The 15513-nt window shown below is 43.2% G+C and overlaps 2 protein-coding genes across 5 annotated transcripts in view; one reads left to right on the top strand and one right to left on the bottom strand.

The window, feature by feature from the left end:
• Positions 1–1157, top strand: part of SNX14 (sorting nexin 14) — a 61080-nt gene extending 59923 nt beyond the window's left edge. For all 4 annotated transcript variants that reach the window (XM_084890726.1, XM_084890724.1, XM_084890725.1 and 1 more), the window contains one exon: positions 948–1157. In XM_084890726.1, coding sequence (XP_084746852.1) covers positions 948–986 — 39 coding nt within the window. In that variant the 3' untranslated portion in view covers positions 987–1157. The remainder of the gene's footprint in view (positions 1–947) is intronic.
• A 5618-nt stretch (positions 1158–6775) lies between these two features.
• Positions 6776–15513, bottom strand: part of NT5E (5'-nucleotidase ecto) — a 50162-nt gene continuing 41424 nt past the window's right edge. Inside the window, exons 7-9 of the mRNA XM_084890747.1 lie at positions 14826–14975; positions 12776–12976; positions 6776–8979 (exon numbers count right to left, since the gene is read on the bottom strand). Of these exons, the coding sequence (XP_084746873.1) occupies positions 8816–8979; positions 12776–12976; positions 14826–14975 (515 nt within the window). The 3' untranslated portion in view covers positions 6776–8815. The remainder of the gene's footprint in view (positions 8980–12775; positions 12977–14825; positions 14976–15513) is intronic.

Raw genomic sequence — 15513 nt, 5'->3', positions numbered from 1 at the left:
GGTGGGGCCTGGATGAGGCTGGTTGACCTATTTGGAAATGTCTTTTGTGTGAAATGTATCACTGGGCATGTGGAGGTATTATTGATATGAGAAAATGCTAAGTAACTGATTTACTATCTGAAAAGGGATTTACTATCGGGGAAAGGGAGGGAGGAAGAGACTGAACATAAACTGCACCTATGGGTGAGGACAATGGGGGATGGGGAGGGGGCGGAGGGTGGGGTGGGAACCTGGTGGAGGGGGGAAGAAATGAGGAACCTTTGTAATAATATGAACAATAAAGATTGATAAAAAAAAACAAAAAACAGAATGATAAATTATACTGTAATTTAAAAAAATACATATTAAAAGCTTATAAAGAAATACAGATCACTGGCAACAATTATGATTAAGTAGGTGGTACATTTTGAAATATATTTTTCTTTTTTTCTGCTGTTCTATTTCACATGGGCAATTTTTTAACTAAGCATTAGTGAAAAATATGGAGTCTCTTCATTGCAAACAAATCTGAATTGTCAATAAATATATAAGTCCTATTCATAGCAAAAAAAAAAAAAAAAAAGCCTAAGTAACCATTTGACCGGTAGCTGTGACGCACACTGACCACCAGGGGGCAGATGCTCAGTGCACAAGCATGGAAACATGGAACAGACTGATGAATCTTAGAGAGAAAGGAGGAGGGGGAGGGCAGGAAAAGATTAACCAAAGATCTTACATACATACTAGAGGCCTGGTGCACGGATTCGTGCACTTGTGGAATCCCTCAGCCTGGCCTGCGGGGACTGGGCTGAAACTGGCAGTCTGACATCCCCCGAGGGGTCCTGGATTGCGAGAAGGCAATATATGTGTCTTAGGTAGAAATTTAATACACTGGAATTGTGGAACTGTTAGGCAACTCATAAATGAACCTTATTGTCTTTTATTAAATGGACTTATTTTTTCTTTAGGTACAAAAGGAAGTTACCTCTATGACATCCTGGATGTAAAAATTTGGATTTGGGATAGAATAACCAGTTAAAATTTTTGCTGTGCTCACGTAGTAGAAATATACTGTTTTTTCTTTTACTTTTGTATATTCTTGTATATATCATGTAATTCTGTGTCTGAGATTTTTTGTTTTAATAAAGATTAACAAACTTAATTATGATTAAAAGTGATTTGGTTTCATAGCCTTTTGTTTTACATTTGTTATCTAAATTCTATTAGAATATATGTCACTTGTTGCCATTTTTTAAGAGATAATTCATAATCTTCAGGCAAACAGATAAGGCTGACAACATTTGTATTGTATCATTTTGAAAATAATATGTTTAGTGTGGAGAAAAAGGGGTAAGATCTTACTTGCTTTCTTATTTAGAGTTAATATATTTTAGGAGGTTTCCCCTTTTTCTTCTCTTTCTACATAGTTAATTGTGTATCTAAAAAGAAGACATGCTTTATGAGTTTTTCAGAGCAAACAAGGGACTTCTTGATCTTGTTGGATGAGAGACAGGTTATAAACCTTTTAGGGGTGAAAACTGAGATATTTGTAATTGTGTGATTACAACTACATTTCAGAGAATGGGGGTAACGATATTCCAAAAGCTTATAGGTATAAGAAATTTAGTTAAGTATTGTAGATTTTTGGTTTATGTTGTCAGTTGTCTCTCCAGAAGAAAAATGCAGAATTCACTGTTATTACTTGATGAAAGTTATTGTAATTTGATTATTTTTAGAAATTTAATGTTTAGAATTCTACTTAGAATTCTTTCTCATTCTATGCTTTTCTTCTTGAAACAAATTTGTCTTTAAAGATTGAGCATTTTGTGTTTGGTTATTGGTTGTAGTGTTCATTCAGAATATATTTATTGAGTTTCAGCCATGTATAAGGCATTAAACTGAGTTATGTGGGAATTCTGAAATGTAATTTGGAAAATTAACTCATTTAATGATATGCACTCATTTTTTCAAAGGTTTTATAAAATGGTCATTAGGTGTAAGTTTTTGAAAAGGTTTTACCTGTAGTATTAAGTATATATATATATATATATATATATATATATATATATATATATATATATATTAAAAAGTTGTTTTTAGAGAGAAAGGAAAGGAGAGAGCTAGAAACATGGATTTGTTGTTCTACTTATTTAAGTGTTGATTAGTTAATTCTTGTATGGGCTCTGACCTTGTAAAGAATCCACATCCTTGGCATACTGGGATGACACTCTAACCAACTGAGTCACCTAGCCAGGGCCCTATTATATTTTTTATTACCTGAAAATTGTAGAATATATATATGAGTTTCTGAGAATCAGTGCTTTAATATTAAGCCTTAAATATTTAGTAATTTCTCAAGGACTGGTAGAAAGTTAATCAGGTTGCTACCTCTTCACATTTAAATGCATAACATTTTTGAACATTATTTAAAATGTCACTGAGAACTGGAAAAATAAAATATTTTATAGCCCTATTTATGACATCCTTACCTACTCACTTCTAAATTGCGATATTCTGTTTATTTAAATGAGAAAAAAGTTATGCATGTATAAGTCTATTTGGGCTGCCATTACAAAAATACCATAGACTGTGGGTGGCTTAAATAACAGAAATTTATTTTTACAGTTCTGGAGATTGGGAAGTCTAAGATCAGGGTCCCAGCACTGTAGGTGTGCTTATATGACTTCTGTGTGCCAGGGTATGGGAAGAGAAAGATAAAAAGATGTATCCTTCTTCCCCTTTCCCACCTCCTCTTCCTGCTGCTTCCTTTTCCTTCCTTCTCTCCTTCCTCCCCTTCCTCTCTCCTACTTCTTCCACCAGTCCTATTGGAATACGGCCCTACGCTTATGACTCCATTGAACTTTAATTATTTCCTAAAAGCCTCATCCCCAGATATAATAACATTGGGGTTTAGGGTTTCAACATACGAATTCTAGGAGGACACAATTCAATCCGTAGCAATTGGTGAACTCTATTTAAAGAAAATGTGACGTTATAAAAGTTTTTACATATAAAATCAATCATTCACATTATAAAAACGAAGGAACCAGATGCAGTATCATTGGCCAGGCATTTTATATACTTGATCACATTTCATCATCCATCACAGTAACTGTGAGATGGCATCATTTCTCTTATAGGAGAGGATGTTGAAACCAGAGAGAGGGGTGAAGTTAGACTTCGATCTGTCTCTCTAGTCTTCACGATCTTATCAGTGTTTCCCCATGAAAGGAGCTTTTATTTTCCAAAATAGTCACTTTCTGGATCCCTGTAAACAGTGTGTTCCCCTGGTGTATTGCAAATATTTTACTTTGCACTTTCCTTTCTATCCATCTTTATATTAAGAGTGTCCTCTACTGCATGAGCTTTCACATTTTTCAAATGTGTTATTGGTATTTCTGACTAGGGGCATAGAATGAAATTAAACATATGGAAAGCACTTTGAAATTTATAAAGGTCATAATAATATATGCTACAAGTATAATAATTTAGTTATAGATATCAGAAGATTCTGATAAATGGTTGAAAGCAAGCCCTTAAATGACCATTTATTAACTTACTAAAAACCATTAAAATTTTTATTTTTTATTTTAAAAATATATTTTATTGATTTTTTTACAGAGAGGAAGGGAGAGAGGGATAGAGAACTAGAAACATTGATGAGAGAGAAACTTCGACCAGCTGCCTTCTGCACACCCTCCACTGGGGATGTGCCCGCAACCAAGTTTCGTGCCCTTGACCGGAATCGAACCTGGGTTCAGTCCGCAGTCTGATGCTCTATCCACTGAGCCAAACCGATTTCAGCCATTAAAATTAAAAACAAACAAACAAACAAACAAACAAACAAAAACTTCTTTTATTTCAGAGAAGAAGGGAAAGGGAGAGAGAGAGATGGAAGCATCAATGATAAGAGAGAATCATTGACTGGCTGCCTCCTGCACCCCCCTCCCCTCCCCCCACTGGGGATCGAGCCCGCAACCTGGGCATGTGCCCTTGAATGGAATCTAACCTGGGACCCTTCAGTCCTTAGGCCAATGCTCTATCACTTAGCCAAACCAGCTAGGGCAAAAAACATTAAATTTTACAATAGAATATAAACAGAAGTCTATTTTGCCATTCTTATATATACAAGTTATAATTTCAGATACAGTCAACATTAGAATAATAATGGCTGAATGAGCAAACAAATCTTGCTAGTCCACTATGCTGTACGTACTTCGTGTCAGTGTGTGGTTTCTTTTATTTATTTAAGAATATCTTTAACAGTGCTGGGTACACAGAGGAGAGATCTTTAATCTGAAACCTCTGGGCCCCTAGAAGATGGTTACATCTAGTGAAAAATTGTGTTTTTATTTCCAAGTATTGGTATTGTTTCATTCCAAGTAATGGATGTGGCTGTATTCCAAAAAAAAAAAAACCACCTTGTTTTTATGCAGCAGTAGCAGGCAGGGTTTAGCCTGTAGGCTGCAGTTTGCTAATCCCTGAAGTAGAAGAAAAGGGAGAAGGGAAAAGAAATACTGTTGGAAAAATCGTAATCTTAATTTTGGGAGTAGGAGACAGAGGTTACAATATTTAATATTTGGAAAAAGTCAGCCATCCTTCTTGCGGAAGAGTTCATTGGTCTTTTGGTTTTAGGAGGGTTAGAATAAAAAGGAGTCAAATTGCTCTGCACAATGAAAAGAGTTCGTGTTTTTAGGTAGAGAAATTATGTTCTTTGTTTTCTCTGGAGAGATGATCCTGGAGAAAAGGACTGTGTGGCTTTTCATCCGCGTGAAGAGGGTGACACAGAGGTCTGAGAGGGAATTATGCGCGATTCATTCAATTAACAAATGTGTATTTAGCACTCACTATGCTCCAGTTTTAGATGCTAGGGATATATTTTTATATTTATAAGCCTACATTCAAACTGAGGGGACACAATAAATAATAAGTGAAGAAACAGTATAATATGATCTAAAGTAAGTGTTCAGAGGAAAATAAACTGAGAAAGGAAATAGAGTGATATATATAATCCTATATAATAAAGAGGTAATATGCAAATTAACCCTCATGCCCTCAAAGATGGCTGCCTATGACCATGCTGGCAGGGGTTTAGTGAGGGACGACCAAACGACTGAACAAGCAGGCTACGTGGGGCAACCAGGCTAGCAGGGGGATCATGAGGGGCGACCAGGCTGGCGGGGGTGAGGGGAGACAGTAAGGGATGACCAGGCCAGTGGGGTGGGAGGGAGTTAGGAGCTACCAGGCTGGCAGGGAGGGGGCAGTTGGGGCTGATCTGGCCAACAGTGGGGGGCAATCAGGCAGGCAGGCAGGTGAGTGATTAGAGCCAGCAATCCAGGATTGTGAGAGGATGTCTGACGGCAGTCCCAGATTGGAGAGGTTGCAAGCTGTGCTGAGGACTCCCCCATGCATGAATTCCATGCACTGGGTCTCTAGTTATTAATAATGAACTACAATGTTTGCTAATGACTGATTACTATAATTGTGTTGCATTCATTTCCCTTACTGTGCAAGTGGACCATTTCTCTACACTAATGCTAGCAGCGAATATTTTAGCAGCCGATTTAGTCTTGTACTGACTTGTTTGGTGTGTGCAACAGGAAATATTTCGCTTTTGGAGAACAAAAAAATAGGTTTATTTGCATTATACTTAATAATTTGTGCAGTTACTCAGTGTCTGATAAGTTAATGTTCAAGAAAAATATTAATTTTTATTAAAATGTTCTATTATTTTATGTTAACAACTACTTAGCCCTTTGTATTCAGCATGTTTCTATTGAAATAAACCTACGTTTCTATGGAAATAGAAGCTTTTATTTTTTGTGGCCCACATAAACTTAAACCTTGTTTATTTGGCCCTTGTTAGCCTTAGAGTTTGACATGCTTGCAGCGGTCGCCAGTCGGTGGTCCCCGGACGACTGGTAATCCGTGAGATCCGAGAGATTGATGGCCACTGGACTAGAGAATGGGACTACCAAGCACTGTAGACTGTTGAATTGTACCAAGTGCTGAAAGTCGTTTTAATTTATGTGCAGCAGATTCTCAAAACCTTAGAAGGAACCAACCCTGAGACTTGATCTGGGACTAAACCTCTAGAACAGAGATGAATATCTGCTGGTTAAGCCACCCGGTTTGTGGCACGTGGTTACAATAGCCCCATGAAATGAATCCGGGACCTTTCCTAATTTAGGCAAACCCAGCCAAACATCCATGGGACTGCATACTCCCTGAGGGAGCAGCTTTTTCTAAAGGACAGCTGTTAGCAGTCCAAATTCTCTTGTAAGAAAGCCAGATCACCATCTCAAGCTGCTGAAGGCGCCAGCCACCCAATGGATTAATGTGTCTGATAAAGTCTATTGTGTCATCCATTTGCTTGAAGATTCTTAGATGCACAACCAGTTCAGATAAATTAGTTAAAATCCCCAACACTAACGTGGACCTTTTTTATTTCTAGGAAACCATTACTGGCCTCAAAACAATTTCTACATCAGATTCTGCACATGAAAGCCAGAAAATGTAGTAGTCTTTTTTTAAAAAAAATGAAATTATCTGAGTACATATTTTACCTTGCCCCCCACCCCCTTAAATGTAGTAGTCTTATTTAAAATATTCTTTACTTACTCTTCTCGCCTCCCTAAAAATTACATGTACTTTTCTTTCCATTTTGGAGGTAAGAAGGGGGACAAGGAGGGTTACCGATAGCAAGTGGCCTTTGATCAAGGGAAATGATATCAGTGATAAATCATGTTTTCTGTCAGTCTTGGTGTTCTTGAGAGAAGAAATAACTACCAAAGACAAAGAGCCTGTCTTCAATTTTATTGTTTGGAATCTGCAATTGCAAAGTTTTGAGGTCATTTCTTAAACCACTGCACAACTTATACACACATATTTAGAAAAGTTGTAAAAATGTTCTTTAAAGTTTATGCTCCAGTAGAATTTACCCTATTTTACAAGGCCAAGCAGAAAAAATATACCCAAATGCACCTCTAATTTTCCCTACAATCTTACTGACATTATTTATAGCTGATGTGTATATACATAGAACTGAGGACATTATTTTGCTGCCACCACCTTTATACAGATGTTATGACAAGTATATTCTATGCGAAGGGTACTTAATATTCGTAAACATTAAGAAACAAACATATTCCCTCTCCAGACCTCTAGCTGGTGTTCACTATTTTTTTAAACTTTTTTATATGCATAAAAATATTTGGAAATGTATGAATCACAAATGTACAGCTCAATGGACTTCACACACTGAAAAAGCCTGAGTGACCAACCAGTCAGACACGGAATACTGTAGCACCCCAGGAACTCCTTCCACACTCCCTCTGGTCCACAAGCTTCTGTTTGGTTTTATTTTGTCGTCATTGTAGGTGCTCTTTCTTAGGTGCTCACTGTTTTCTAAGGGGAAGGTTTCCCTTTCTCATTGGATCATGCAACGGTGAGCAAGTTCACATGCTCCCACAACCACCTTTGGGCAAAAATCATCTCCTCAGTCTGGGTGTTTCCTGAGCACCCACTCGGAGGGGCCTACTCTCAAGTAGGAGCACTCATATCTAGACTTGAGAATGACTTAAGAGTGACTGTTCCCATTTGGAGGCAGAGCTGACTTCAAACTGCTGTTGTACACCGGTTTTATTTTTATTTTTTTAATTTCTTAAAAATATTTTATTGATTTTTTTACAGAGAGGAAGGGAGAGAGATAGAGAGCTAGAAACATTGATGAGAGAGAAACATCTACCAGCTGCCTCCTGCACACCCCCTACTGGGGATGTGCCTGCAACCAAAGTACATGCCCTTGACCGAAATTGAACCCGGGACCTTTCAGTCCGCAGATCGACGCTCTTCCACTGAGACAAACCGGTTTCGGCTCACTGTTTTTATTTTTAAAAAGTACATTTAACTGAGAGTTAGAAACATCATTGAGAGAGGAACATCACACCCCTGAGTGGGGATGTGCCCATAACCAAGGTACATGCCCTCAACTGGAATCGAATCTGGGACCCTTCAGTCAGCAGGCCGACACTCTATCCACTGAGCCAAACCAGTTAGGGCTATACACTGTTTTTAAAAATCAACCCTTGTCTCCCCTTTAGGATTTTCCATGACTGGGGGAGGGAGTGTGTGTGTTTGTGGTGTGATCAGAGGAGGTACTTGCTGGGGAGGTTTAGACTTACACCTGGTCTAAGAAGGTTCTCTTCTCATGACACCTTAAAATTAAGAAGAAAGGAAAGAGCACAGAGGCAGAACTGATGGACTCTCATAAACAGTTAATACCATGTGTCAGGCACTAGTATGCTACTCTCAGGAAATAATCTATTTAAGAAATGTATGTCCTTTAGCTCTCTCCTGCAATGGAAATCAGTTCTGGGTGCCCCTCCTTTCCTTCCCTTTCTCCTTAGCCCTTGACTTGGCCTGTCCATTATCTGCTGCATCATTTGTTCCCTGACTCATCAAAGGAATGTAAGAGGCACAAGAAAGAAAGCTGCCCTTGTTTAGTCCATAAAACATGCTATATAACAGGAGCTAAAAAGGAATGAGACAGAAATAAAGCAGCGATTTGTTATCCATGAAGAAGAGAGGAGTCCATTAAGTATTCCGAACAGCTTAAAATTTGCATATGCAAACCGAAGATGGTGGTCTTCATCTCTCGGGGCTCATTTTTAATTCTTTTCCTGTGTGTTCACTAAGTTGTTGATCCTGAGTGGTGATGTCTTCACTTACCATCTTCCAAGCTCAGCTTCCATGAGCCTGTGAGGATGGCCTGGGCCATTATAAAGAAAGTTCCTAAAGGCAGTTTCACACATGAATGGCAAGGAGAGGTTTTTGGCTATTGGTATAAAACAATGATAGCTGCCAAAACTGAGAGGGATAATAGATAAAAGTTTCCATGGTAACGACTTCCTGCAGAAAACCTGATCCGACCTTCAACTGCTGGATAAACGACTTTCATTTTTGAGATGTATTGAGAAACCACGGTGATATCTTGGTCACCTAGAAAAATATGGACATTATTTTAGTGACAGGAAAGGTATCAACAGTCAGAGAAGAGACGACCAATGTATTTCTCACAGTCCTTTGTAACTGTAATTGGGGAACAGTCCTTTCCTCCTAGAGGTAAAGTGTCCCGAAGAATAGAAGAGCCGTAATCACAGAGGCCTCTTCGTGTTCCAGGTGTGAATGCACCTCAGGGAGAGGTTGTGGACATCATTGCCTTTAAAGCTCTTGGGGAACTGGGAAGAGAGACGCGTTGAGACATACAGTGGCTTCCTTTTGCTAGCCTGCTCCAGATTCATTCCCACCTAATTGCTGGAGAGGCAATGGGACTTCATTTCCAAAAGAAGAGCTGATAAAGAAATGCTCACTGCCTACAACAACAAACCCTTAGGAACCCAGCAAAATTTGTTTAAAAAATACCACTCTATAAATCATGTATCTGATAAGAGGCTTATGGTTAAAATACACACACACACACACACACACACACACACACACATACACACATATATGTCATACAACTCGGTAGAAAAAAAAAAACTGCTTAAAATTGGGCAGAGGGTTTGAATAGACATTTTCCCACAAATGTTACACAGATGGCCAACAGACAAGAAAATATGCTCAACATCACTAATCATCATGGAAATGCAAATCAAAACCACAGTGAGGTATCCCCTTGCACCTATGGACATGGCTGTCATCAAAAAGACAAGGAGCCGAAACCAGCTTGGCTCAGTGGATAGAGTGTCAGCCTGCGAACTCAAGGGTCCCAGGTGATTCCGGTCAAGGGCATGTACCTTGGTTCAGGCACATCTCCAGTGGGGGGTGTGCAGGAGGCAGCTGATTGATGTTTCTCTCTCATTGATGTTTCTAACTTTCTATCCCTCTCCTCTCCCTTCCTCTCTGTAAAAAACCAATGAAATATGTTAAAAAAAAAGAAAAGAAAAGAAAAAAAAAGACAAGGAGTAAGTGTTGGTGACGATGCACATTGTTGGTAGGAATATAAATGCACACATCCACTATGGAAAACCTTATGGAGGTCCCTCAAAAAGTTAAAAATGGAATTGCCATATGATCCAGCAATTACACTCATGAGTATTTATCCAAAGAATATGAAAACACTAAATAAAATATATACACCCTCATGTACACTGCAATATTATTTTCAGTAGCTAAGATACAGAAGCAACCTACGTATCCATCAGTGGATGAACGGATAAAGAAATTGTGACATACATATATATATAGGTGGGCAAAAGTAGGTTCATAGTTGTCCACATGGAAAACAATACAATAATAAGAATACAAGAATAACTTTGTATTTCAAAGCATACAATTAAACTTACTTTTGCCCCACATTATTCAGCCATAAGGGGAAAAAAAAAAGAAATCTTGCCATTTGGGACAACACAGATCTTGAGGGCATCATGCTTCATGAAATAAGTAAAAAAAGATAAATATCATATGATTTTACTTATATGTGGAATTCAACAACAACAAAACCAACCTAACAGATACTGAGAACAGACTGGTGGTTATCAGAGGCAGGGGAGTGAGGGTATGGGGGGCGGGGGAGGAGGGAGAAAAATGGGTGAAGGGGATTAAGTGGTACAGACTTCCAATTATAAAGTAAGTGTTGGGAATGTAAAGCTCAGTATGGTGACTATATTAATACTGCATTGCTACAAGAGTAGATCTTGAAAGTCCTCATCACAAGAAAAAAAGTATTTTTTGTAACTATGTATGGTGATGGATGTTAACTAGACTTATGTAGGTGATTTCACAATGTATGCAAGGATCAAGTCATTACGTTGTACACCTGAAACTAATGTTATATGTCAATACAATCTCAATGAAAAGAAACTAATGTTATATGTCAATACAATCTCAATTAAAAAAAAATCAGTGGATAGAGCGTCTATTACTTAAAAAAGAACTCCTCTCTGGTTCTTACCTCTGGGAATACATTAGATTCACTGAAAGAGACTTTTCTCGATACCCAATTGAATAGAATCTCTTAAACGTTGGGGCCAAGGTACTGGCATTTCATTTAAAATGCCCACCCAGCCGAAACCGGTTTGGCTCAGTGGATAGAGCGTCGGCCTGGGCACTGAAAGGTCCCCGGTTCAATTCCGGTCAAGGGCATGTACGTTGGTTGTGGGCACATCCCCAGTAGGGGGTGTGCAAGAAGGCAGCTGATTGATGTTTCTCTCTCATAGATATTTCTAACTCTCTATCCCTCTCCCTTCCTCTCTGTAAAAAATCAATAAAATATGTTTAAAAAAATAAATAAAATGCTCCCCCAGTGGTTCTGGTGTGTAGCCAGGGTTGAGAACCCTCAGGGCCCAGGCTCCCTCAGGTTTCTGGTTGAGTTCCTCTTCTCCAAATCCCATCGGCCGGGGTGGGCATGGTGCTGCCCAGCCACCAGCCTCTGCTTCATAGCGCTGAGAGAGCACCTTGTGCAGCTTGCCTTTGCACCTTCTGGCGTGGAGCGCACAGAAGTAGCCAGTGCCTTTCCCCAGGAAGGGCTGCCTCCTCTGCCGGATTGCTCTCTCCCTCCTTGGGGCCAGCAGCTGGAATGGCAGCTCTGCCATGGCAGGGGGGCTGCGGAGGAAGCTGGCTGAGCTGCATCCCAGAGATTCAGGGAGGCTGTGCCCGTGTCTTGCAAGATCACTGATTTCTCCCTGGAGAAGAAGGTAGTGTGTTCTCTCAGTGGACTTCATGCACACAATGTGATTCTCAAAAGGACTTTTAGGATGTGAGGGCGATCTGGCTGCAACATCTGTCACCCCATTGATCGCCAGGGTTGATTCGGCTGATCTGGCTGGCTAGGCGGGTGTCCCCCTCCTCCCTCACCGATCCATGTGCGTCCCTCCCGAAGCTGCGCTCTCGGTCGAAGAGGACGACTTTCCCCCAAGAGGAGAGGACCGGTCTTCGGTCAAGGGTATACGAGTAGCTGCGCTCCCCTGCTAGAACCTCCAAACAAGCTCTCAAAAGGACTTTTAAAAGGCTGGTGTCTCATGGCCCTAAATGCTGTCAGAAATACTGACTGGCTCAAGTGTGGTTCCCATAGCGTGCGCCACCAACGCGCTCTGCTGAGAGGGCGGGGTCATCTCCCAGGCACTCCTTGGCCCCGTCACACTCAAAGCTTCTTGCGGAAAGCTGAGATGATGGACTATGATGATTTTCCATGGCCAACCTAAAGTTCTAGAGGTATGTTTTTTCTATAAGTGCAAAACCCATGTTTCAACATTTAAATAGCTGTTTATCCTATAATATATAATAAGAGAGGAATATGCTATTTATCCGTCACACCTTGAGATGTAAGGACCCACCATGAAACGACCAGAGCACGGATCTGCAGAAGGGTGGGGCTGCGAACTACAAGCAGCAGGAGGGGGCAGGGCAGTGAGCTATGAGGGGGGAGGAAGTGGGGCAGGGAGAGCTATCGGAGCGGGCAGGGCAGCAAGCTATGAGGGGATTGGGAGAAGCTACAGGAGGGCGGCAGTGACCTATTGGTGCACGGATTTGTGCGCAGGGCTACTAACAGGTACATAAAAGAGCTTTAAAAACAGTTGTGATTTGTAAATGCATTTTCCCTGGTGTGGATGGCTGGGTATGGCGTTGGGAGGGCGTTGGTGCTGGGTATGGTGCTGGGAGGGCGTTGGCCACAGGGGCAGGCTCTGGCCTCTGCCTTCGCCGCTCCGGCATCGTGAGTAGCTCCCCATTCAGACCAGCACTGCTGTTCCCAGGTTCCTATGGGGCGTGGAGAGGGGCAGGCGCCTGTGCTCACCTGAGTCATTCTGTAATAGTTCTTCTTTTAACATCTGGTACCCATCTCCACCGTTGGTGAGGAAGCTCGGGAGGATCACCTTATACACCTCGTCCGCCCTGAGAGGCTCGTAGCTGGGCACTCTGCACTGGGTGCAAAGAACATCTAGTTTGACCACTCTGTCCCCAGGTTTTCTGGAAAGATCATACACCACGTGGATTCCTAGAAAAGAAATGCAACTGCATGTTTTCATTGGACCCAAAGGTTCTGTTTTCCGAGAAAGAGGTGTTGGCCAAAGCCAGGAGCTGGGGCCCAGGGCCCAGTTTTCACGGAGTCTGAGCGTGAGTGAGATTCAGCAGGAGTTGCGGTGACGTTGTCGCTACCCTTTCAGGTTAGGGACGTCCTTCTGGGAGGTCTGAGAATCACTGGAGGAAAACCCGGCTCTGGCTCCACACGGGCCAGGACTGCCTCTGTGGGGAGAAACTACATCTTCCTAAAATCCCAAGTGATGCCAAAACCGGTTTGGTTCAGTGGATAGAGCATCAGCCTGGGGACTGAAAGGTCCCGGGTTCGATTCTGGTATGTACCTTGGTTGCGGGCACATCTCCAGTGGGAGGTGTGCAAGAGGCAGCCGATCGATGATTCTCTCTCATCGATGTTTCTCGCTCTCTATCCCTCTCTCCTCCTCTCTGTAAAAAATCAATAAAATATATTTAAAATAAAATAAAATAAAATAAAATCCCAAGTGAGTTGACTCAGCAACTTTGGAAAATGAGAAGTAGATGAGAGGGCAGGCCATTTGTGACAATGCTGAAGAGCACAAAATGGCAGTCATTTGGACGTGAGCGACTTCCACAGATCATACAACTCCCAGCAGTGTGCTGGAGCACCCAAACCCGCTGCTCCCTGCACGCTCTCCTGCAAAGAGGCAGGACGTTTGGGTTACCCCACAGGCAGCAGGCCCAAGCCCGGACCCCCCCTGCCTTCGGCAGCCCCTCAGTCCTAAGTGTTCTGCAGAGGGAGAGCGCCAGCAACAGCCACCCCCACGTCCAGGAAAACGAGGCCAGGATGTGCTCTCAGGGTCAAGTAAAAATGCCAGTTTGCAGGTGAAGGCACCGGGCTGTGGGAGTGGCGACAGAAGCGTTTCAGAAGTCCTTGGCCATTTCGAAGAATGTATCTTCATTCGATGTTCGCTGGGATGCCTGAGACTAGAGGGCGGGCGGACTTCCTCTGCCTCCGGCGGCGGTGGAGACCTGCCCCATCACCGCGGAGCCAGACCACGGTGTGTGTGTGTGTGTGTGTGTGTGTGTGTGCGTGTGTGAGGCCTGGGCCGGAGCCCGGCCAGAACACATGCTCTGCCCACTCCAACCCCCTTGCTTCAGTAATCAAGGGGTTATTTGATTTTACTTATTTTATAAAGAGTACTGAATATCTGAACAACTGAGATTTTAATAGAAACGCCTTCAATGAAGACGGCTGCTCAGGACCTGTAGTGAGTCTAACATGGTAGTGAGTGTTAAGCATTGCTTAGGTCCTCCAGACAGACAGACAGGCTGACAGACAGACAGCCTGTCCCTGCCGCCTGCCCCTGGTTGAGACAAAGAGATGGGCTTGAGGCTCACACCAAAGCGGACTGGCCCTGAGAGCACACCAGGCCAACGCTGCGTCTGCGCAGCAGGCCGCCCCCCCGGAAACCGTGCTCATATGTGATTGGACGCTGCACGCGTTTGAACCTCTGCCGGGTTCCAGACGGTCATGACTAGGACACAGGAGGGATTTTACTCTATTTTACAAAGAGGATTGAGTGTTTGAACAACTAAGATGTTAATAGAAACGCCTTCAAGGCAGCTGGCCTGTGTGAGGCCGGCGGGCTGCACCTGCGTGGGGCCCGCCTGACGTCGGACTGGGCGATGCTCCTCTCCAGGCCTCGGGGCTTTGATCTCACCTTGGTGGTCTGTGAGTCCGCGTCCTTTAGGAGACTGTGCGCCAGTGTTGGCTGACAGAGAACCCGAACAAGCCTGGCCGCAGAGGAGGCCCTGGGGGGAACCCCACCTCTGCCGGGGCCACTTACCGCCCACCTGCAGGAACTCGCCGGAGGACTTGCCGTAGCGGTGCACGCTGTGCTCAAAGGCCTTCTTCAGGGTGGAGCCTTTCAGCTGGACCAGGTTGAAGGTGCCCCCGAAGGGCAAGACGGAATTCAGGTTCTCCCACGTAATCGTGCCTGCGGGCGGCCACGGAGGAGGCAACAAGGAGCGCGCCTTGAGAACAAGCATTCCCCAGACCCGTGTCCTTTAGGGCTGGCGGGGGAGGGGAGGGGGATGGGAGGCCATCGGGCCAGCACCCTCCGAGTCTAAGTGGCTCCTGACGCAGCGCAGGTGGGAATGGACTCAAGAGGCCCTTGGCTGTGCCCTCCCCGCCTGAGCACTAAGATGGCAGGAGTTTGTGCCCGGCTGTGGTTCCCAAGCTGCCTGTGCCTTGCCTGGATCTCCTGGCCTGAGGCGGGACCTGTAGTGAGTGTTAAAATCGCTTAGGTCCTGCAGACAGACAGCATTTCCCTCAGGCCCACACTTGCCTGCCCCTGATCGAGACAATGAGATGGGCTTGGGGCTTACACCAAAGTGGACTGGCTTTGAGAGCACACCAGGCAAGGCAGCCAGGGTGTCTGCGCAGCTGTCTGCCCCGGTCTGCTGCCTCCACATGCAAATGCACCTGAGAACACTCGTGTGTGTGTGTGTGTGTGTGTGTGTGTGTGTCTGGGA

This window comes from Pipistrellus hanaki (genome assembly GCF_964339955.1).
Source record: "Pipistrellus hanaki genome assembly, chromosome: 7".
NCBI lineage: Eukaryota > Metazoa > Chordata > Mammalia > Chiroptera > Vespertilionidae > Pipistrellus > Pipistrellus hanaki.
This window is presented reverse-complemented; position numbering and strand designations above follow the sequence as displayed.